The sequence below is a fragment of the Malaclemys terrapin genome, chromosome 12 (genome assembly GCF_027887155.1).
Source record: "Malaclemys terrapin pileata isolate rMalTer1 chromosome 12, rMalTer1.hap1, whole genome shotgun sequence".
Classification (NCBI taxonomy): Eukaryota; Metazoa; Chordata; order Testudines; family Emydidae; genus Malaclemys; species Malaclemys terrapin.
Window position 1 is genome coordinate 49,742,672 of NC_071516.1, and position 17,868 is coordinate 49,760,539.

The window sequence follows — 17,868 nt, forward strand, 5'->3', positions numbered from 1 at the left end:
GTGCCGGGCCGAGGTCCAGGAGCCGGGCGCGCGGTGCCAGGCCGGGAACCAGGGGCGCGGTGCCGGGCCGGGGGCCAGGAGCCGGGGTCGCAGTGCCAGGCCGGGTGCCGGGGGCACGGTGCCGGGCCGGGGGCCAGGGTCGCAGTGCCGGGCGCGGTGCCGGGCGGGGAGCCAGGTGCCGGGCCGGGGTCCGGGCCGGGAGCCGGTCGCGGGGCCAGGAGCCGGTCGCGGGGTCGCCGGGCCGGGAGCCGGGGGCGCGGGACCGGGCTGGGAGCCGGGCCGGGGTCCAGAGTCGTGGGGCCAGGCCAGGAGCCGGGATCGCGGTGCCAAGCCGGAGTCCGGGCCGGGGTCCAGAGTCGCAGGGCTGGGCCGGGCCGGGAGCCGGGGGCCAGTGCCCCGGGGCCCGAGCCAAGCCGGGCGGGAGACGCCGGGGCCAGAGCCTCTTGGCCTGGGCCGGCCGCCGAAGGGAGCCGCTCGGCCAGGAGGGCCGGACCGAGCCGAGCCGCACCCCGCCCCAGCCTACCTGCTGCCTCCCTGTTTCAGGCTTCCCACGAACATTTGATTCGCGGGAAGCAGGGGAGGGGGAGGAGCAGGGGGCGGAGCGTTCAGGGGAGGGGGCAGAGTTGGGGCGGGGCTGAGGGCGGGGGAAGGGGCGGGGTTGGGGCAGGGCTGGGTCCCCATGGAGTGTCCTCCTTTTTAAAAACTAAAAGATGGTAACTCTACTCTTAGCAGCCCAATCAGCAGGTGTTCCTGTCGAAAACCGGACACCCTAGTGCAAACCCTCCTGCACACTCACTTGAGCACAGCCTCAGCGCGGGCAGTTGGCAGCCCCTGGGGGCCAGTGTGAGACCCCTTCGTGTGCAAAGCCCCTTTGTGAGTGTGCAACACCCCTTCGACTGTGCGACCCCTCTTTGCCCGTGCACAACTCCCTGTGACGAAGTGGGGGATTTTCTTGTTTTTTCCGTGTTTTTCCAATGGTTTGCATGCAGAGAGGGTGGGACTCAGTTTCCCTGGGCGTTACTGGTTTAACGAGGGGAGGGGAAAGGGAGTTTGTTGTTACAAGGGACCAGTGAGGGAACTTGGGACCCCAGCCAATGGCCTGGAGAATGGAGACCCTAGAGACCTGACCAGCCGGGTCCAGCCAGAGGGGCCAGAGGACAGAAGAGGGGAGAGGAGGTCCAGGAGACCCTGTTTCCCTGGAGAGAAGACAAGGGACAGAGGCCGGGCTTAGGGCCGGGGGTATCAGATGCCCAACTGAGAAGCAGGGGGCTCTGGGCTGGAGAGGGGGAGCAGGCAGAGCCCACCTGGATGCAAGGAGACTGGGATGTGCTGGGCTGGGGAGGCCAGGCCTGAGGCCGGAGAGTTTCCTGTGCTGGGTTCAACACTCAATAAACACTCCTGTGTGACACTGGCTGAGAGTCGCTCCGGTCTAGAGAACATGGCAGGGGTGGGGGGGGGGGCATCGTCCCCTTCGGGGGTGGAGGCCCCGGGGGTCCAGTGCGAGTGGACTCCCTGGGGGTCCATGGCGAGAAACAGGGGTGCTAAGGCTCATAGAGGTGCGGCTCCAGGAGGTGGAGGGGCCTGACCCCGGGAGAGAGTGGACCCCCGAGAAGGGCTGTCACACTGAAAGGGGCACCTCCCGCAGACCGCACGGGGCCAAGAGTGGGCACGATCTGTGAGTCCGTGACACTCCCCCTTTGCCGTGTTGTGCGTGGATGCAAGCCCTATGAGTGCGCAAACCCCTCTGTGTGCATGCAAATCCCTTGCTGGGCGTGCAAATTCCTTTGCAATGTGCAGATCCCCTTGGGAGCCTGCAAATTCCCCGTGAATGTGCAAACAACTGGCTCTGTGTGCAACTCCCCTTCCTCCCAGAGCATGCAACTCCCTCAACCCTTCGTGGAGAGGTTGGGGGGCAACAGCCCTGTGCTGGGGGCAACCCCAGCTGCCCCTGATGTGCAGGGCGTGTAAGGGCGGCTCCTTGCCTGTCGGCATGTGTGTGTACAACCCCGATGCGAGAGTGCAAAACGCCTGGGGCCCCCGTGCAGAGTCAGCCTCCCTCACAGGCTCCCCTGTGTGCAAGTTGCCCCCCGTGCATGTGCACAATCCGCTCTGAATGTGCAAACTCCTCTGCCACACCACACGTACAGTTCCTCCCCACCCCGTTTGTACAGAGCCCCTTGCGCCTGGCTGTATACCTTCGGGTGTGCCAAGTACCCTGGGCACGTGGAAAGCAGATGGCAGGTGTGCCAATGCACCCCAACCTGCCAAACGCCTTGGGTGTGCAAAGCCCCGCTGGGACTGTGCAAAAGTCCTTGTGCGAGTGCAAAGCCCCTTGTGCATGTGCAACACCCCTCCCCCCGGGTGTGTGCGTGACGCCCCTGCCAGCCAGCTGCTGCCTCTTACCTCCGGAGCATGGTGCCCGCGAGGCCCTGGCTCAGCGTGTGGGAGGAGACGCTCCCATTTCGCCCTGGCAGGTGTGGGGCGAGGGGTCCTGGCAGACGTCGGGTGCTGTTACCTGACACATCCCCTGCGTGTCTCTCCCCACCCCCCGCTCCAGGCAGGGGACGCGGCGTGGGGGGTGGGGGGACGCCAGACTGAGCAATGGAGGGTGACGGGAGCTGACAAGGCAGCGTCTGGAGGGGGTTCAGAGACCCACGGGGGGGTCCCTCACCCCAGCGCTGCTGCCCCTCCCCTGCCCTCTATATCTCCTGGTCCCCTCCCTCCCCGCCCCACTCTCCTGGGTGCCCCATGGCTCTGCAAGACTTGCTGCACCGCCGGCCCCGCTCCCCGCCGCCTCCGTGGCCCCTGCCACCCCCCTGCCTGGCGCCTGCTGAGACCCCCTGCCCCCTGCCCCACGGCACCACCACGCTGGCCTTCCGGCTGGCCCAGGGCGTGGTGGCAGCGGCTGACACCCGCTCGTCCTGCGGCACCTACGTGGCCTGCCCAGCCTCCCGCAAGGTGCTGCCCGTCCACGCCCGGCTGCTGGCCACCACCTCGGGGACCTCGGCTGACTGTGCCACATGGCTGCGGGCCCTGCGCTGCCAGCTGGCCCTGCGGCGCCAGGAGGACGGGCGGGAGCCTGGCGTGGCCGAGGCGGCGGCGCTGCTGGCAGGTGGGCTGCGGGCACAGCGGGGGCGCGGGCTGTGTGTGGCCGTGGCGCTCTGTGGCTGGGACCGAACTGGCCCCGGCCTCTGGTACGTCTACAGCGACGGCACCCGCCTGCCCCTGGACGTGGTGGCCGTGGGCTCCGGCTCGCCCTACGCCTACGGGCTGCTGGACGGGGCCTACCGCCCCGACATGCCGCCTGCCGCCGCCTACGCCCTGGCCCGCCGCGCTGTGGCCCATGCCACCCGCCGTGACGCCTACTCTGGGGGCTGCGTTGATGTCTTCCACGTGCGCCCGAGCGGCTGGGTCTGGGTGTCCCACAGCGACGTGGGGGAGCTGGGGGGCCTGGCCCGGGCCTTGGGGCCCACCAAGGAGGAGGAGGAGGAGGGAGCAGAACAGACCAGTGTGGACCAGTATAAACCAGCAGGAACCAGCCTGGAGCGTCATTAGCCAGTCTATACCAGTATAAACCAGCATGGACCAGTATAAACGGACGGAGCATTATTAATCTGCATGGACCAGGATCCACCAGCATAAAGCAGTTTAAACCAGTATAAACCAGCAGGGCACCATGACTACAGCAACTCTGCACCGGACCAGGACAACCCAGCTTGGACTCACGCACACCAGCGTGCGCCTGAAGGAACCGGCACAGACCTGCCTGAACCGCCATGGACCAGTAACAACCAGCTGGGAGGGACCCCCGGCGCAGGCTGCTGGAACTGGTATAAACCGGGATGTGCCAGTAGATGACCAATAAATGCGGCTGTGGCTGGGCATTGCGGTGTCCGGGGGCTGAGACGTATGGGGGGGGGGTTACATGTTTATCTCCCCAGCTGGCACCATCCCCCCGGCCCACGGCGCCCCCTCCAAGGCGAGGCTGGGACTGGAGTAACTGGGAGCCCCCTGCCCCACGCGCCCGGCTGCTGGGGGTTGTTATTCCAGCCACGCCCTGCGGCACGTCACTCCCATGATCTGAACTGGGGTCCGGGGGCGGCAGGGTCTGCCCCCCCCCGGACCCCGACTCCTCCTTCCACTCGTCTGCTTCGCTCCCCGTCTGTCTGCCCTGCTCTGGGCCCTGCCACACTGCCAGCCGCCCGCCCACCTGCCCACCCCGTCTTTGTCCCTCCGTCCCTCTCCCACTCCCTCCGTCCTGACCCCCTTCCTCTGTCCCTGCCCCACTCCCTCTGTCCTGCCCCCTTTCCTCCATTTGTCCCTGCCCCACTCCCTCTGTCCCTCTGTCCCTGCCCCCCCTTCCTCCATCCTGCCCCCCTTCCTCTGTCCCTGCCCCACTTGCTCCGTCTCACCACCCTGCTCACTCTCTCCCTCCTGCTCTCACGTTGACCCCCCATCTCTCCCTCCCCCCTTTCCTCGGCTGCTTGACTCTGTCCCGCCAGCCCCTGATGATCCCCCCCACCATCTGAGGGGACCCTGGTGTTCCCGGGGCCCTATTAGCGGGTCCTTCATGCTCCATTGCTACTGTTGGGGGGGGGATCCTGCTGGCCCTGCCCCTTCTCATTTACATAGAAATTAAATCGGAGACAAAGACACTTGGGCAGAACAGTCATTACAGCATCACCCCCCCTTCCCCTGGGCCCTGCATGAACCGAGGAGTCCTGGCTCCCCTCCCCCGTGTTCTAACCACTAGACCCCACTCCCCTCCCAGAGCCAGCCGGGAACTCAGGAGTCCGGGCTCCCAGCCCCCCTGCTCTAACCACCAGACCCCACTCCCCTCCCAGAGCCAGCCGGGAACTCAGGAGTCCGGGCTCCCAGCTCCCCTGCTCTAACCACCAGACCCCACTTCCCTCCCAGAGCCAGCCGGGAACCCAGGAGTCCGGGCTCCCAGCCCCCCTGCTCTAACCACCAGACCCCACTCCCCTCCCAGAGCCAGCCGGGAACCCAGGAGTCCTGGCACCCAGCCCCCCTGCTCTAACCACCAGACCCCACTCCCCTCCCAGAGCCAGCTGGGAACCCAGGAGTCCTGGCCCCCAGCCCCCCCCACTTTAACCACCAGACCCCACTCCCCTCCCAGAGCCAGCCGGGAACCCAGGAGTCCTGGCCCCCAGCCCCCCCCCCCCCGCTTTAACCACCAGACCTCACTCCCCTCCCAGAGCCAGGAGGATCCCAAGCGTCCAGGCCCCACAATGAGGCAGAGGTTTGTATTTTACAAAATAAAGTGTTTATTACGAAATTATAACATGGGCGCTCCCCCCTCCCCTCGAACACAATAGTATGTTCCCCCACCCCCACACAATGGCACCTCCCCACCCACCCCCAATATCCCGTGACATTAAAAGTCCCAATGCAGAATCCACGGGGGGGGAAGGGGGCAGGGGGATCTAGTGGATCTGGGGGAGCAGCAGGGTCTGGTGGATCCTAGATGTGTGGGGGTCCAAGCCCCCACAATCCCCTGGGATTTCCTGGGGCTCCCCTGGCTGGGGGGTGGCAGGATGCCACGTTGGGGGTGGGGCTCAGCCTGACGGGGGGCTGGATACAGCATTAATCAGGGGCGGGGGGTCACAGTCAGTCACAGTGGGTGAGCAGCCATGGGGGGGCAGGGAAAGGAGGGAACGGGTGGGAGGGGGGCTGATCACCCAATGAGGGGAACACACCCAGTGAGTGGGGGGAGGACAGGCGGGCGGGGAGAGGAGAGACGGATGGACACAGGACAAAGGCCGAGCGGAGGGTAGGTGGGGGGGGCGAAGCACTGAGGGGGAGGCAGGGCTGCAGGGGCCATGGGACTGAGAAGGGGTGTGGCTAGAAGTGGGAGTGGCCTGCTTGGGGGCGTGGCTAGGAGAGTGTGTGGGCCTGCAGGTGCGGCCATGGCGTGGTCTGGTGCTGGGCATGGTCTCACTGGCATGACCTAGAGGGAGGGGTGTGGCCTCAAAGGTGTGGTTGGGAAGTGGGTGTGGACCCACGGCATGGGTGGGAGGTGGGCGTGGCCTTGTGGACGTGGCTGCAGGTGGGTGTGGCCTAACTGGCATGACCTGGGGTGGGAGGCCTCTCAGGTGCGGCTGGGAAGTGGGCGTGGTCAGGTGGGACGCCCATGGCATGGCTGGAAGGTGGGCGTGACCTTGCTGGCATGACCGAGAGGGAGGGGACGTGGCCTCTCAGGAATGGCTGTGAAGTGGGCGTGGTCCCATGGCATGGCTGGAGGTGGGCGTGGCCTCAGGCGGGTCCCTCTTGGCCCCCGTAGAGCTCGGCCAAGGTGCGAAAGAGGGGCCCCCACTCACCAGGGTCGCCCCCCTCCCCCTCGCTGTCCCCCCAGGAGGAGCCCAGGGGGCTGAGGCTGCCACAGGGCGTCCCCCCACCCTCGTAGCCATAGACCTGCAGCGAGTCGTAGGGGGGGGCCCGGGGGTCGGCGTCGGCCCGGCCCAGGCGGGCGGCGAGGCAGGTGGCCAGGCGGGGGGGGCCAGAGGGGAGTCCGGGAGGGGGCGGACGCTGCAGAGCGGCCATGTCGAAGGCCTGGGTGTCGGCCTCGCCCCCGCCCTCGTCGTCGTAGCTGATGATGTTCTCACGCACCTCGCCCTCCTCCGCCGGTGTCATCCGCGCCCCCCCCTTGGGGCGCCCCCGGGCCAGGAGCCCTGCCAGCGCTGGGGGGAGAGGGGGGGTCAGTGCCAGGCCCCCAGAGCCCCTCCCATCGCCCACCTGACCCCAGAGCCCTCCCCCGGCTTCCCTCCCCCGTCCCACCCCCCGCTTGGGGCATCCCTGGGCTAGGAGCCCTGCCAGCGCTGGGGGGAGAGGGGGGAGTCAGTGCCAAGCCCCCAGAGCCCCTCCTGCCCCTCCCCCTCCCCTCCCCTTTCCTGCACCCCCTGTGCCCCCCAGGCCCCACCCCCCCCTCACCGAGCAGGCTGGCGCCGCAGCCCAGGATGGCCAGCAGGGCGGCGGTGCTGAGTCCCGGGGCGGCGCCGGTGGCAAGGGGGGGCTGGCAGGAGCGCAGGGCGCCGTCGGGCCGGCACTGGCAGACGCTTAGTGTCAGGGTGGGGGTGCCGGTCAGTGGGGGGTGTCCCCCATCCACCAGCTCCAGGGGCACCAGTAGGGGGGGTCCACCCGGGGGGGACAGCCGCGGGGTCCGGAGCAGGAGAGCGGCCGAGCCGTCTGCGGGGGAGAGACTCAGAGAGTAAGGGAGGAAGTTGGGGGAGGGGTGGAGAACTGGGGGGCCAGGGAAGGGGTGGTGAGCACAGGGGAGGGGGACACCGTGGGGGACCGGGGAAGGGGTGTGGGGCAGCTGGCAGAGGTGAGGAGCGCAGGAATGAGGTGGGGCTGGTGGAGGGGTGGGGAAGGGAGGGAGCACAGGGGGAGGGGGACAGCATGGGGGGACCAGGGGGACCACTCTCACCCTCGTTGTCCCGCACAGTGAGGTCAGAGGGTCCCAGCCCCGGCGGGGAGTGAATCGTCACCCGGCTCCCGGCCCCCGCCTCGTCCCGGTCCAGGGCCCAGATGGTCTGGATCAGCTGTGGGGGGAGGAGAGCGTGAACCCAGGTGTGCTGGCTCCCAGCCCCCACCGCACCCCTCTCAGCCCGGGCAGGGAGGGCCCCAGGCGTCCGGGTGCTCACCTGGCCGGGCACGGTGCCGTGGCAGATGAAGGGCTCGGTCCCCGGCGCCAGCTCAGGCACGTTGTCGTTCACGTCCAGGGCATGGACAACCACTGGGACGGGCGCAGCCTGCGCCGGGCTGTCTGGAGCAAGAGACGGGGAGGGGCACGCGGCCAGCGCGGCCACACGCGGAAACACGCCAGCCATGCACAACCACATGCCAGCCACATGTGAAAACACGCCAGCCATGTGCAACCACATGCGGAAACACACCAGCCATGCGCAACCACATGCGGAAACATGCCAGCCATGCACAACCACACACCAGCCACATGCAGAAACACCAGCCATGCACAACCACATGCAGAAACACACCAGCCACACGTGGAAACACGCCCGCCATGCACAACCACACACCAGCCACACACGGAAACATGCCAGCCATGCACAACCACACGCCAGCCACACACAAGCATATACCAGCAACACGTCAGCCACATGCAGAAACACACCACCCACATGTGGAAATATGCCAGCCATTCCAGAAACACGTCAGCCATGTGCAGAAACACGCCGAGTAGCACACAATGACACACAGCAACACCAGCACACATGCAGCCAACACAGAACATGCAAAGCACGTGTCAGTCCACACATGGCCAATAGGTAATGATGCACAGGCGGTGCACCAGCCCCACAGCACCAGCAATATGCCGCCAACACGCAAAGCCCACGTGCATCCGGGGCCAGCCGCCACCCAGCCAATAGGCAGCCATAACAGCCAACACACGCAAACCAGACCCACACACAACCACACGCAGCCCAGACCCATACACAGCCACACATGATGCACATGCATCCCCCACACCACCACAGGCAAAACACCAGGGGAGAGCAGGCGCCCACAGATGACAGGGAGCCCACACGCCACCGACACGCAAAGAACATGCCAATGACAAGCAAACACCACATCACCAACACGCAGACACAGGGAGGGGGAGAAAAGGCCGGTGAATACATACTAAGGCAAACCAGAGCTGTCAGGGCCCCCTGCACGGGCAGCTGTCCCGCACTGGGCCCCCCCAGACCTCCCCTGCCCCTCCCCCAGTCAGCTCCCCTGGGCAGCCACCCCCAGCTGGGCCCCCCTTACCTAGTTCGGTGGCCACCACGGTCAGGTTGTGCCAGGCCAGCGTCTCCCTGTCGAGGGGCAGGGCCGTGCGGAGGGTCCCGTCCTGGGGGCTGATGCTGAAATACCGCCCGGGGTCCGAGTGGGGCAGGATGGAGTATCTGGGGGAGCAGCAAGAGATGAGGGGGTGAGGGGGTCTCATGTGTCCCCTTCTGGGAGCTCCCCCCACAGCCAGCGCCCCCATCGCTCCCCAGGATCCGCCGCTGGGAGCTCCCCCCCCGGCCAGCGCCCCCATCGCTCCCCAGCACCCCCCGCTGGGAGCTCCCCCCCCGGCCAGCGCCCCCATCGCTCCCCAGGACCCCCCGCTGGGAGCTCCCCCCCCGGCCAGCGCCCCCATCGCTCCCCAGCACCCCCCGCTGGGAGCTCCCCCCCGGCCAGCGCCCCCATCGCTCCCCAGCACCCCCCGCTGGGAGCTCCCCCCCCGGCCAGCGCCCCCATCGCTCCCCAGCACCCCCCGCTGGGAGCTCCCCCCCCGGCCAGCGCCCCCATCGCTCCCCAGCACCCCCCGCTGGGAGCTCCCCCCCCGGCCAGCGCCCCCATCGCTCCCCAGGACCCCCCGCTGGGAGCTCCCCCCCCGGCCAGCGCCCCCATCGCTCCCCAGCACCCCCCGCTGGGAGCTCCCCCCCGGCCAGCGCCCCCATCGCTCCCCAGGACCCCCCGCTGGGAGCTCCCCCCCCGGCCAGCGCCCCCATCGCTCCCCAACACCCCCCGCTGGGAGCTCCCCCCACGGCCAGCGCCCCCATCGCTCCCCAGCACCCCCCGCTGGGAGCTGCCCCCACGGCCAGCGCCCCCATCGCTCCCCAGGACCCGCTGCTGGGAGCTCCCCCCACGGCCAGCACCCCCATCGCTCCCCAGCACCCCCTGCTGGGTGCTCCCCCCATGCCCCACTGTGTCCCCTGCTGGGCGTGGCCGGTACCGGATTGTGCTGCTGGGTGTGTCCAGGTCAGAGGCTGTGATCTTCCCCACCACGGTGCCGGGGGGGCTGTTCTCGGGGACACCCAGCTGGTAGCTGGGCCGGGCGAAGGCCGGGGGCTCGGCCGCATCCTCCACGGCCACGTGCACGGTGGCCACGTCCTTGAAGGGCCCCTGACGGATGTACAGCGGGTCGACCCGCGTGTTGGCTGCCTCCACCCGCAGGGCGTACGCCTGGCGCCGCTCGAAGTCCAGCGGCTGGGGGAAAACGGGGGGTGAGCAGCCAGTCTCGGGGGGGTGATCGGGGGGTGAGCAGCCGGTCTCGGGGGGGTGATCGGGGGGTGAGCAGCCAGTCTCGGAGGGGTGATCGGGGGGTGAGCAGACGGTCTCAGGGGGGATGGGATGGGGGGGTTAGCAGCCGGTCTCGGGGGGGATGGGACGGGGGGGGTTAGCAGCCGGTCTCAGGGGGGGTGACGGGGGAGTTAGCAGCTAGTCTCAGGAGGGGTGATCGGGGGGTTAGCAGCCGGTCTCAGGGGGGATGGGATGGGGGGGTTAGCAGCCGGTCTCGGGGGGGATGGGACGGGGGGGGTTAGCAGCCGGTCTCAGGGGGGGTGACGGGGGAGTTAGCAGCTAGTCTCAGGAGGGGTGATCGGGGGGTTAGCAGCCGGTCTCAGGGGGGATGGGATGGGGGGGTTAGCAGCCGGTCTCGGGGGGGATGGGACGGGGGGGGTTAGCAGCCGGTCTCAGGGGGGGTGACGGGGGAGTTAGCAGCCAGTCTCGGAGGGGTGATCGGGGGGTTAGCAGACGGTCTCAGGGGGGATGGGATGGGGGGGTTAGCAGCCGGTCTCGGGGGGGATGGGACGGGGGGGGTTAGCAGCCGGTCTCAGGGGGGGTGACGGGGGAGTTAGCAGCTAGTCTCAGGAGGGGTGATCGGGGGGTTAGCAGCCGGTCTCAGGGGGGATGGGACGGGGGGGTTAGTAGACGGTCTCAGGGGGGATGGGACGGGGGGGTTAGCAGCCGGTCTCGGGGGCGATGGGACGGGGGGGGTTAGCAGCCGGTCTCAGGGGGGGTGACGGGGGAGTTAGCAGCTAGTCTCAGGAGGGGTGATCGGGGGGTTAGCAGCCAGTCTCAGGGGGGATGGGACGGGGGGTTAGCAGCCGGTCTCGGGGGCGATGGGACGGGGGGTTAGCAGCCGGTCTCGGGGGCGATGGGACGGGGGGGGTTAGCAGCCAGTCTCGGTGTGGGGGGGTGATCAGGGGGTTAGCAGCCGGTCTCGGGGGGGGGGGTGACGGGGGGGTTAGCAGCTAGTCTCAGGGGGGACAGGACGGGGGGGTTAGCAGCCGGTCTCAGGGGGGGATGGGACGGGGGGGGTTAGCCGCCGGTCTCAGGGGGGGTCACGGGGGTGTTAGCAGCCAGTCTTGGTGGGGGGGGTGATCGGGGGGTTAGCAGCCGGTCTCGGGGGGGGTGGGACGGGAGGGGTTAGCAGCCGGTCTCGGGGGCGATGGGACGGGAGGGGTTAGCAGCTAGTCTCAGGAGGGGTGACGGGGGGGGTTAGCAGCCGGTCTGAGGGGGGACAGGACGGGGGGGTTAGCAGCCGGTCTCAGGGGGGATGGGACAGGGGGGTTAGCAGTCAGCCCCAAGGGGAGGACTCCAGCCTGGGAAAGGGGCCATTGGGCAGCTGAATGGCAAAGGAACCCAGGCATCCGGGAATGGGGGAGGGAAACGGGGCACCAAGACAGGTAGACAGGGAGGGCACGGTGGGACCCCGGCGTCTGAGCAGGATGGGGTTGGGTAGCTCGGCAGGACCTTGGGGACGGGGGGTAGCTGGATGGGCCCCCTGGATCTGGATGAGATGGGGGAGCTGGGGCAGGACCCTGGCTTCTGGGCAGTGGGGGTGGGGACCCCAGGGTCTGGGGGAGGGGAGGGGACTTGTGGGGACCCTGGCGTCTGGGCAGTGGGGGTGGGGACCCCAGGGTCTGGGGGAGGGGAGGGGACTTGTGGGGACCCTGGCGTCTGGGCAGTGAGGGTGGGGACCCCAGGGTCTGGGGGAGGGGAGGGGACTTGTGGGGACCCTGGCGTCTGGGCAGGTGGGGGTGGGGACCCCAGGGTCTGGGGGAGGGGAGGGGACTTGTGGGGACCCTGGCGTCTGGGCAGTGGGGGTGGGGACCCCAGGCTCTGGGGGAGGGGAGGGGACTTGTGGGGACCCTGGCGTCTGGGCAGTGGGGGTGGGGACCCCAGGGTCTGGGGGAGGGGAGGGGACTTGTGGGGACCCTGGCGTCTGGGCAGTGGGGGTGGGGACCCCAGGGTCTGGGGGAGGGGAGGGGACTTGTGGGGACCCTGGCGTCTGAGCAGGTGGGTGTGGCTCGTGGGAACCCAGGCGTCCAGGTGGGTGACTCACTGGGACTCAGGCGTCCGGGCAGCGTACCTGGCTGATGGTGAGGATGCCGTCCCGGCCCAGCGGGTCAGTGCTGATGGCGAAGGGCCCATCCCCGTCCAGCAGCCGGTAGCTCAGCCGTGCGTTGTCCCCCTCGTCCGGGTCGTGGGCCCGGAGCCGCCCCACGGGAGAGCCAGGTGGCAGCGTCTCCAGCACCGAGAATTGGTAAGAGTCTGCCAGGGAGCCAGGGGTCAGCCAGAGAGAGACGCCCCCGAGCCAGCCCCTGCCCCAGCGCCTTCTGCCTTGCGACCCACAGCCTCCCCATTGCAAGCCCCCCCCACAGCCAGTGCCCCGTGCACCCCATAGCACACCCTACTGGGAGCCCACACACAGCCAGTGCCCCCCCAGTAAACAGAAGGGAGGTGAAAGGTGGAGGGGGAAGCTGCGAGGGAGTGGGGAGGGAAGGGGAAGTGATGGGCGGTTGTGGGTGTGATGGGGAGGAGTTAAAGGTGAAGGGAGGGGCACAGGCACAGGGGTTGTGGTTTTGGGGGTGGGGCAGGTTGGGGAAATGGGGTTGGGGTAGAGAGGGTTGGGGGCACAGTCGCTTGGGGATACAGGGTGGGCAGGGTGGGTGGTGAGATCTGGGGGTGATACGTGAGGCTGGGTCCAGGGGCTGAGGAAGAAAAGGGGGCACAGGTCTGGGTTGGGGGGCAGGGGGTTGAGTACATGAGCAAGGCAGGAGGGGGAGTCTAGGGGTGTGGAGGAGGGACAGGTGTGTTGGTACAGGGGCCGCAGATGGGCTACAGTGGACCGGGGGGGGAGACAGGGGGTCTCTTACTCTGGGGGAATTTGGGCGGATTGTCATTGACGTCGCTCAGGGTGACAGTGACAGTGACACTCCCCGACAGCCCCCCGGCGTGGCCCCCCATGTCCTTGGCCTGGATCACCACCAGCAGCTCCGCCTGCGCCTCCCGGTCCATGTTGGGGATCGCAGTGCGCACCACGCCTGCCATGGGAGAGAGGGAGCAGTTAGAGACCAAGGGGGCAATGGATGGACGAATGGATGGATGGGTGGGTGGATGGGTGGGGTGTTGGACGGACGGACAGATAGATGGACGGGCGGATGAGTGGATGGATGGACGGCTGTCTGGGGCATTGGACGGATGGGTGGAGGGATGGACGGACGGACGGTGGATGGATAGATGGACGAATGGATGGACGAATGAATGGATGGATGGATGGATGGGTGGGGTGTTGGACGGACGGACAGATAGATGGACGGGCGGACGAGTGGATGGATGTTCGGCTGGCTGGCTGGCTGGCTGGGTGGGGCATTGCACGGACGGACAGACGGGTGGATGGACAGATGGGCGGACGATGGATGGATGGACGGCTGGGTGGGGTGTTGGACGGGCGGACGAGTGGATGGATGGGTGGAGGGACGGATGGACGGGTAGATGGATGGACGGCTGGCTGGCTGGCTGGCTGGGGCGTTGGACGGCTGGACGGATAGATGGATGGGCGGATGAGTGGATGGATGGGTGGGGGTGTTGGACGGACGGACGGGTGGATGAGGTGATAGAGGCCGCTGCTGAGGGAGGACACTCACAGACACACACAGGGAGGCCACAGAAGCCATGATCAGGGGCAGGTGGGTTCGAGAGGGGCAGAGGAGACCCAACTCCAGGTATGGCACAGACACACAGGGGATGGGAGATGAACACAGGGGGGCCCCACATCACCCTCCACATCAAACACCCCCCACTTCCTCCCCCCCAACACCAACCCCATATGGCCCATCTGCATCCCAACCCCCCAGCAGGCTTCACCCCCTCCACCTCCCCCGGCCGCCTCTGCCCGTACCGCTCTGGGGGTCAACGGAGAAGAAGGGCAGCCCCTCCAGCACCATGTACACCAGTTTGGCACTGTTCCCGTAGCTCGGGTCGTCAGCGTCATGGGCCGTCACTTGGATCACGGATGTGCCTGGGGGGAGAGCACAGTGAGGGGGGTGGGCTGTGGGTCGGGAGTGAGGGGCACCGGCAAAGCTGGGGCAGGGCTGGGCTAGCAGGGGCTGCAGGTCGGGAGTGAGGGGCACTGGCAGAGCTGCGGGGGCAGGGCTGGACTAGCAGGGGCTGCGGGTCAGGAGTGAGGGGCACCGTCTGGGCGGGGAGGGGGGCAGGACTGGGCTAGCAGGGGCTGCGGGTCGGGAGTGAGGGGCACCAGTAGGCTGGCCCAGGCGGGCGCACTCACCCACGTTGCTCATCTCGGGCACAGTGGCATGGTAGGGGCCATCTGGGAAGACGGGTGGGTTGTCGTTGATGTCCTGCACTTTGATGATGAACTCGGAGGGCGGTTCCAGGGGCCGGTTCGAGGCCCGGTCCACGGCCTGGGCCAGCAGCGTGTATTGGGCCTTCTCCTCCCGGTCCAGCGTCTTGGTCACGTGCACGTTCCCCGTCCGCTCGTCGATCACAAACACCGTCCCGGCCCCCTCGCCCGTCAGCACGTACTTGACCCGCCCCTCACCCCGGTCCACATCCGAGTGCAGCTGGGGGGAGAGGGGCGTGTAGGACCCAGGCATCCGGGCTTGCGGCCCTCTGAAGGACCCGCTCCCTTCCCAGATCCAGGCACAGGAGCGGTGGCAGGGTTTTTGCCACCCTAGGCGGCATCTCCTCCTCAGAGCATTCGGCGGAGGGGGGTCCTTCCACTCCGCGTCTTCAGGGCGCTTTGGCAGCAGGTCCCGGAGTGAGTGAAGGGCCTGCCGCCGAATTTCCACTGAAGACCCGGAGCAGGAGGACCCCCCGCCACTGATTTTTTCCACTGAGGGCAGCAAAATGCCGCCCCCCAAATCCTGCCGCCCTCGGCGATTGCCTAGGGTCGCCTAGTGTAAGCACCGGCCCTGTCCAGGCAGAGACCCCAGGAGTCCTGGCTCCCAGCCGCCCATGCTCTAACCACTAGACCCCACTCCCCTCCCAGGGCCGGGGATAAAACCCAGGAGTCCTGGCTCCCAGCTCCACACCCGCTTTAATCACAAGACCCCGGCTCGCATCCCTTCCAGAATACCCAAGTGTCCAGGCCCTCCCCCGACCCATGGGACCCAGGTATCTGGGCCCTTCCCCCACCCACAGGACCCAGGTGTCCGGGTGCTCACCCTGCCGATGAGGACAGGCTCAGGGCCGGCATACTCCTCGATGACGAAGAATTGGTTCCAGACCCAGCTGCGTCGGGATCTCAGCAGGGGGCGTTCCCAGCCCTGGGGTGGGGCCCCCCGGGAGCCTGGCCAGGGGGGACCCAGGCGTCCGGCACAGCCGCAACCCCCCAGCCAGGCCAGCAGGAGCCCCAGGACACTGGGCATGTTGCCCGCTGACGCCGCCTCCTGGGTGGGGCGCTGCCCATGGGCCCCCGTCCAGCTACCCCATTGGGGGGGCACCTGGGGGGAGACAGGGATCAGCTATGGAGAGTGACACCCTGGAGCCCCTCCCCCTCCCAGCCCGCCGGGTTGTCAGGACATTCACCCTGAGCAGGCGGTGGGGTGGGGGAGAAAAAGGGAGCGGAGACTTGGGAGAACCACAGAGAAACCAGCGTCCGGTGTGATGAGCTTCCAGGTCTCAGCAGAGAATCGAACAGAGCAGGGGGAGTGAGGGGCACCGGCAGAGCTGGGGGGGCAGGTGGCTGCGGGTCGGGAGTGGGGGGCACCGGCAGGGCTGGGGGGGAGAGCCGGGGGGGCAGGGGGCTGCGGGTCGGGAGTGGGGGGCACCGGCAGGGCTGGGGGGGAGAGCCGGGGGGGGGGGGCAGGGGGCTGCGGGTCGGGAGTGGGGGGCACCGGCAGGGCTGTGGGGGAGAGCCGGGGGGGCAGGGGGCTGTGGGTCGGGAGTGGGGGGCACCGGCAGGGCTGGGGGGAGAGCTGGGGGGGGCAGGGGCCTGTGGGTCGGGAGTGGGGGGCACCGGCAGGGCTGGGGGGAGCAGGGGGCTGTGGGTCGGGAGGGGGGGCACCGGCAGGGCTGGGGGGAGCAGGGGGGCAGGGGGCTGTGGGTCAGGAGTGGGGGGCACCGGCAGGGCTGGGGGGGAGAGCCGGGGGCCAGGGGGCTGTGGGTCGGGAGTGGGGGGCACCGGCAGGGCTGGGGGGAGCAGGGGGCTGTGGGTCGGGAGTGGGGGGCACCGGCAGGGCTGGGGGGGAGAGCCGGGGGCCAGGGGGCTGTGGGTCGGGAGTGGGGGGCACCGGCAGGGCTGGGGGGAGCAGGGGGCTGTGGGTCGGGAGTGGGGGGCACCGGCAGGGCTGGGGGGGAGAGCCGGGGGCCAGGGGGCTGTGGGTCGGGAGTGGGGGGCACCGGCAGGGCTGGGGGGAGCAGGGGGCTGTGGGTCGGGAGTGGGGGGCACCGGCAGGGCTGGGGGGGAGAGCCGGGGGCCAGGGGGCTGTGGGTCGGGAGTGGGGGGCACCGGCAGGGCTGGGGGGAGCAGGGGGCTGTGGGTCGGGTGTGGGGGGCACCGGCAGGGCTGGGGGGGAGAGCCGGGGGGCAGGGGGCTGTGGGTCGGGAGTGGGGGGCACCGGCAGGGCTGGGGGGAGCAGGGGGCTGTGGGTCGGGAGTGGGGGGCACCGGCAGGGCTGGGGGGGGAGAGCCGGGGGCCAGGTGGCTGTGGGTCGGGAGTGGGGGGCACCGGCAGGGCTGGGGGGAGCAGGGGGCTGTGGGTCGGGAGTGGGGGGCACCGGCAGGGCTGGGGGGGAGAGCCGGGGGCCAGGTGGCTGTGGGTCGGGTGTGGGGGGCACCGGCAGGGCTGGGGGGAGCAGGGGGCTGTGGGTCGGGTGTGGGGGGCACCGGCAGGGCTGGGGGGGAGAGCCGGGGGGCAGGGGGCTGTGGGTCGGGAGTGGGGGGCACCGGCAGGGCTGGGGGGAGCAGGGGGCTGTGGGTCGGGTGTGGGGGGCACCGGCAGGGCTGGGGGGGGAGAGCCGGGGGGCAGGGGGCTGTGGGTCGGGAGTGGGGGGCACCGGCAGGGCTGGGGGGAGCAGGGGGCTGTGGGTCGGGTGTGGGGGGCACCGGCAGGGCTGGGGGGGAGAGCCGGGGGGCAGGGGGCTGTGGGTCGGGAGTGGGGGGCACCGGCAGGGCTGGGGGGAGCAGGGGGCTGTGGGTCGGGTGTGGGGGGCACCGGCAGGGCTGGGGGGGAGAGCCGGGGGGCAGGGGGCTGTGGGTCGGGAGTGGGGGGCACCGCGGTTCTGGCGGCGGATTTACAACCGGGCTGCGTGACCGAAATGGGTAACGAGGGTCGGAGCCGCTGAAGGAGCTGGAGACAGACGGAGAAGATCCCCCCCCCCCCCCGGTGCCCCCCCCTGCCCCCTCCCCCGATTGTCACAGTCAATATTTAATCTCTCCGGACGCGCCTGGCGGACAAAAAAAGGAGGGGGTGACATGCTCCCCCCCGGCTCCCCCCCCGATCCCAGACACCCCCTGGGCCGGGGGGGGCGGAAAAGACAAGGGAGGAGAAACACAAACAGCTCCCAGCCCGCCCCCCCCAACAGACCGATTTCCCCCCCCAAACCCTGAACCCCCCAGTCCGGATCTCCCCCACTGAGCCCCCCCAGCACTCCTAGACCCCCCCCGCCCCTGAGCTCCCCACTTTCCCCCAGCCCAGATCCCCCCACTGAGCCCCCGAGCTCCCCCGCCCCCCCCGGCGCTGAAGAGACACCAGGGGAATGTGGAAGTGGGAGATTCGGGGGGGATTCGGGGCCCCCCCGAGGGACTTACCTGGGCCTGGGGGAGGCTGGG

The 17,868-nt window shown here is 69.1% G+C and overlaps 2 protein-coding genes across 5 annotated transcripts; one reads left to right on the top strand and one right to left on the bottom strand.

The window, feature by feature from the left end:
• The first annotated feature begins 2,748 nt into the window (after window positions 1-2,748).
• On the top strand, window positions 2,749-3,555 carry LOC128846279 (proteasome subunit beta type-11-like). Its single transcript, XM_054045253.1, has one exon. The coding sequence runs from the start codon at window positions 2,749-2,751 to the stop codon at window positions 3,553-3,555; it is 807 nt and encodes a 268-aa protein (XP_053901228.1).
• A 1,816-nt stretch (window positions 3,556-5,371) lies between these two features.
• On the bottom strand, window positions 5,372-17,868 carry CDH24 (cadherin 24). Of its 4 annotated transcripts, XM_054044870.1 has the most exons (12): window positions 17,848-17,868; window positions 15,261-15,539; window positions 14,363-14,657; window positions 13,976-14,095; window positions 12,951-13,118; window positions 12,164-12,345; window positions 9,743-9,996; window positions 8,791-8,927; window positions 7,662-7,783; window positions 7,445-7,559; window positions 6,949-7,203; window positions 5,372-6,698 (listed from the first exon to the last, which is right to left on the bottom strand). In XM_054044870.1, exons 2-12 carry the CDS (start codon window positions 15,462-15,464, stop codon window positions 6,274-6,276), a joined length of 2,277 nt encoding a protein of 758 aa, XP_053900845.1. In that variant the 5' UTR covers window positions 15,465-15,539; window positions 17,848-17,868; the 3' UTR covers window positions 5,372-6,273. The 4 variants fall into 4 exon arrangements, 3 of the variants coding, with proteins under 3 accessions (XP_053900845.1, XP_053900846.1, XP_053900847.1); XM_054044871.1 differs by lacking the exon at window positions 12,951-13,118; XM_054044872.1 differs by lacking the exon at window positions 6,949-7,203.

Excerpts from the sequence above, each read along its gene's own strand:
- LOC128846279 (XM_054045253.1), top strand. The coding sequence starts at position 2,749 with ATGGCTCTGCAAGACTTGCTGCACCGCCGGCCCCGCTCCCCGCCGCCT.
- CDH24 (XM_054044870.1), bottom strand. The coding sequence starts at position 15,464 with ATGCCCAGTGTCCTGGGGCTCCTGCTGGCCTGGCTGGGGGGTTGCGGC. Across the intron at positions 14,096-14,362 it reads GCCCGAGATGAGCAACGTGG|GCACATCCGTGATCCAAGTG; the intron begins GTGAGTGCGCCC and ends CTCTCCCCCCAG. Across the intron at positions 7,204-7,444 it reads CACTGTGCGGGACAACGAGG|ACGGCTCGGCCGCTCTCCTG; the intron begins GTGAGAGTGGTC and ends TCTCCCCCGCAG.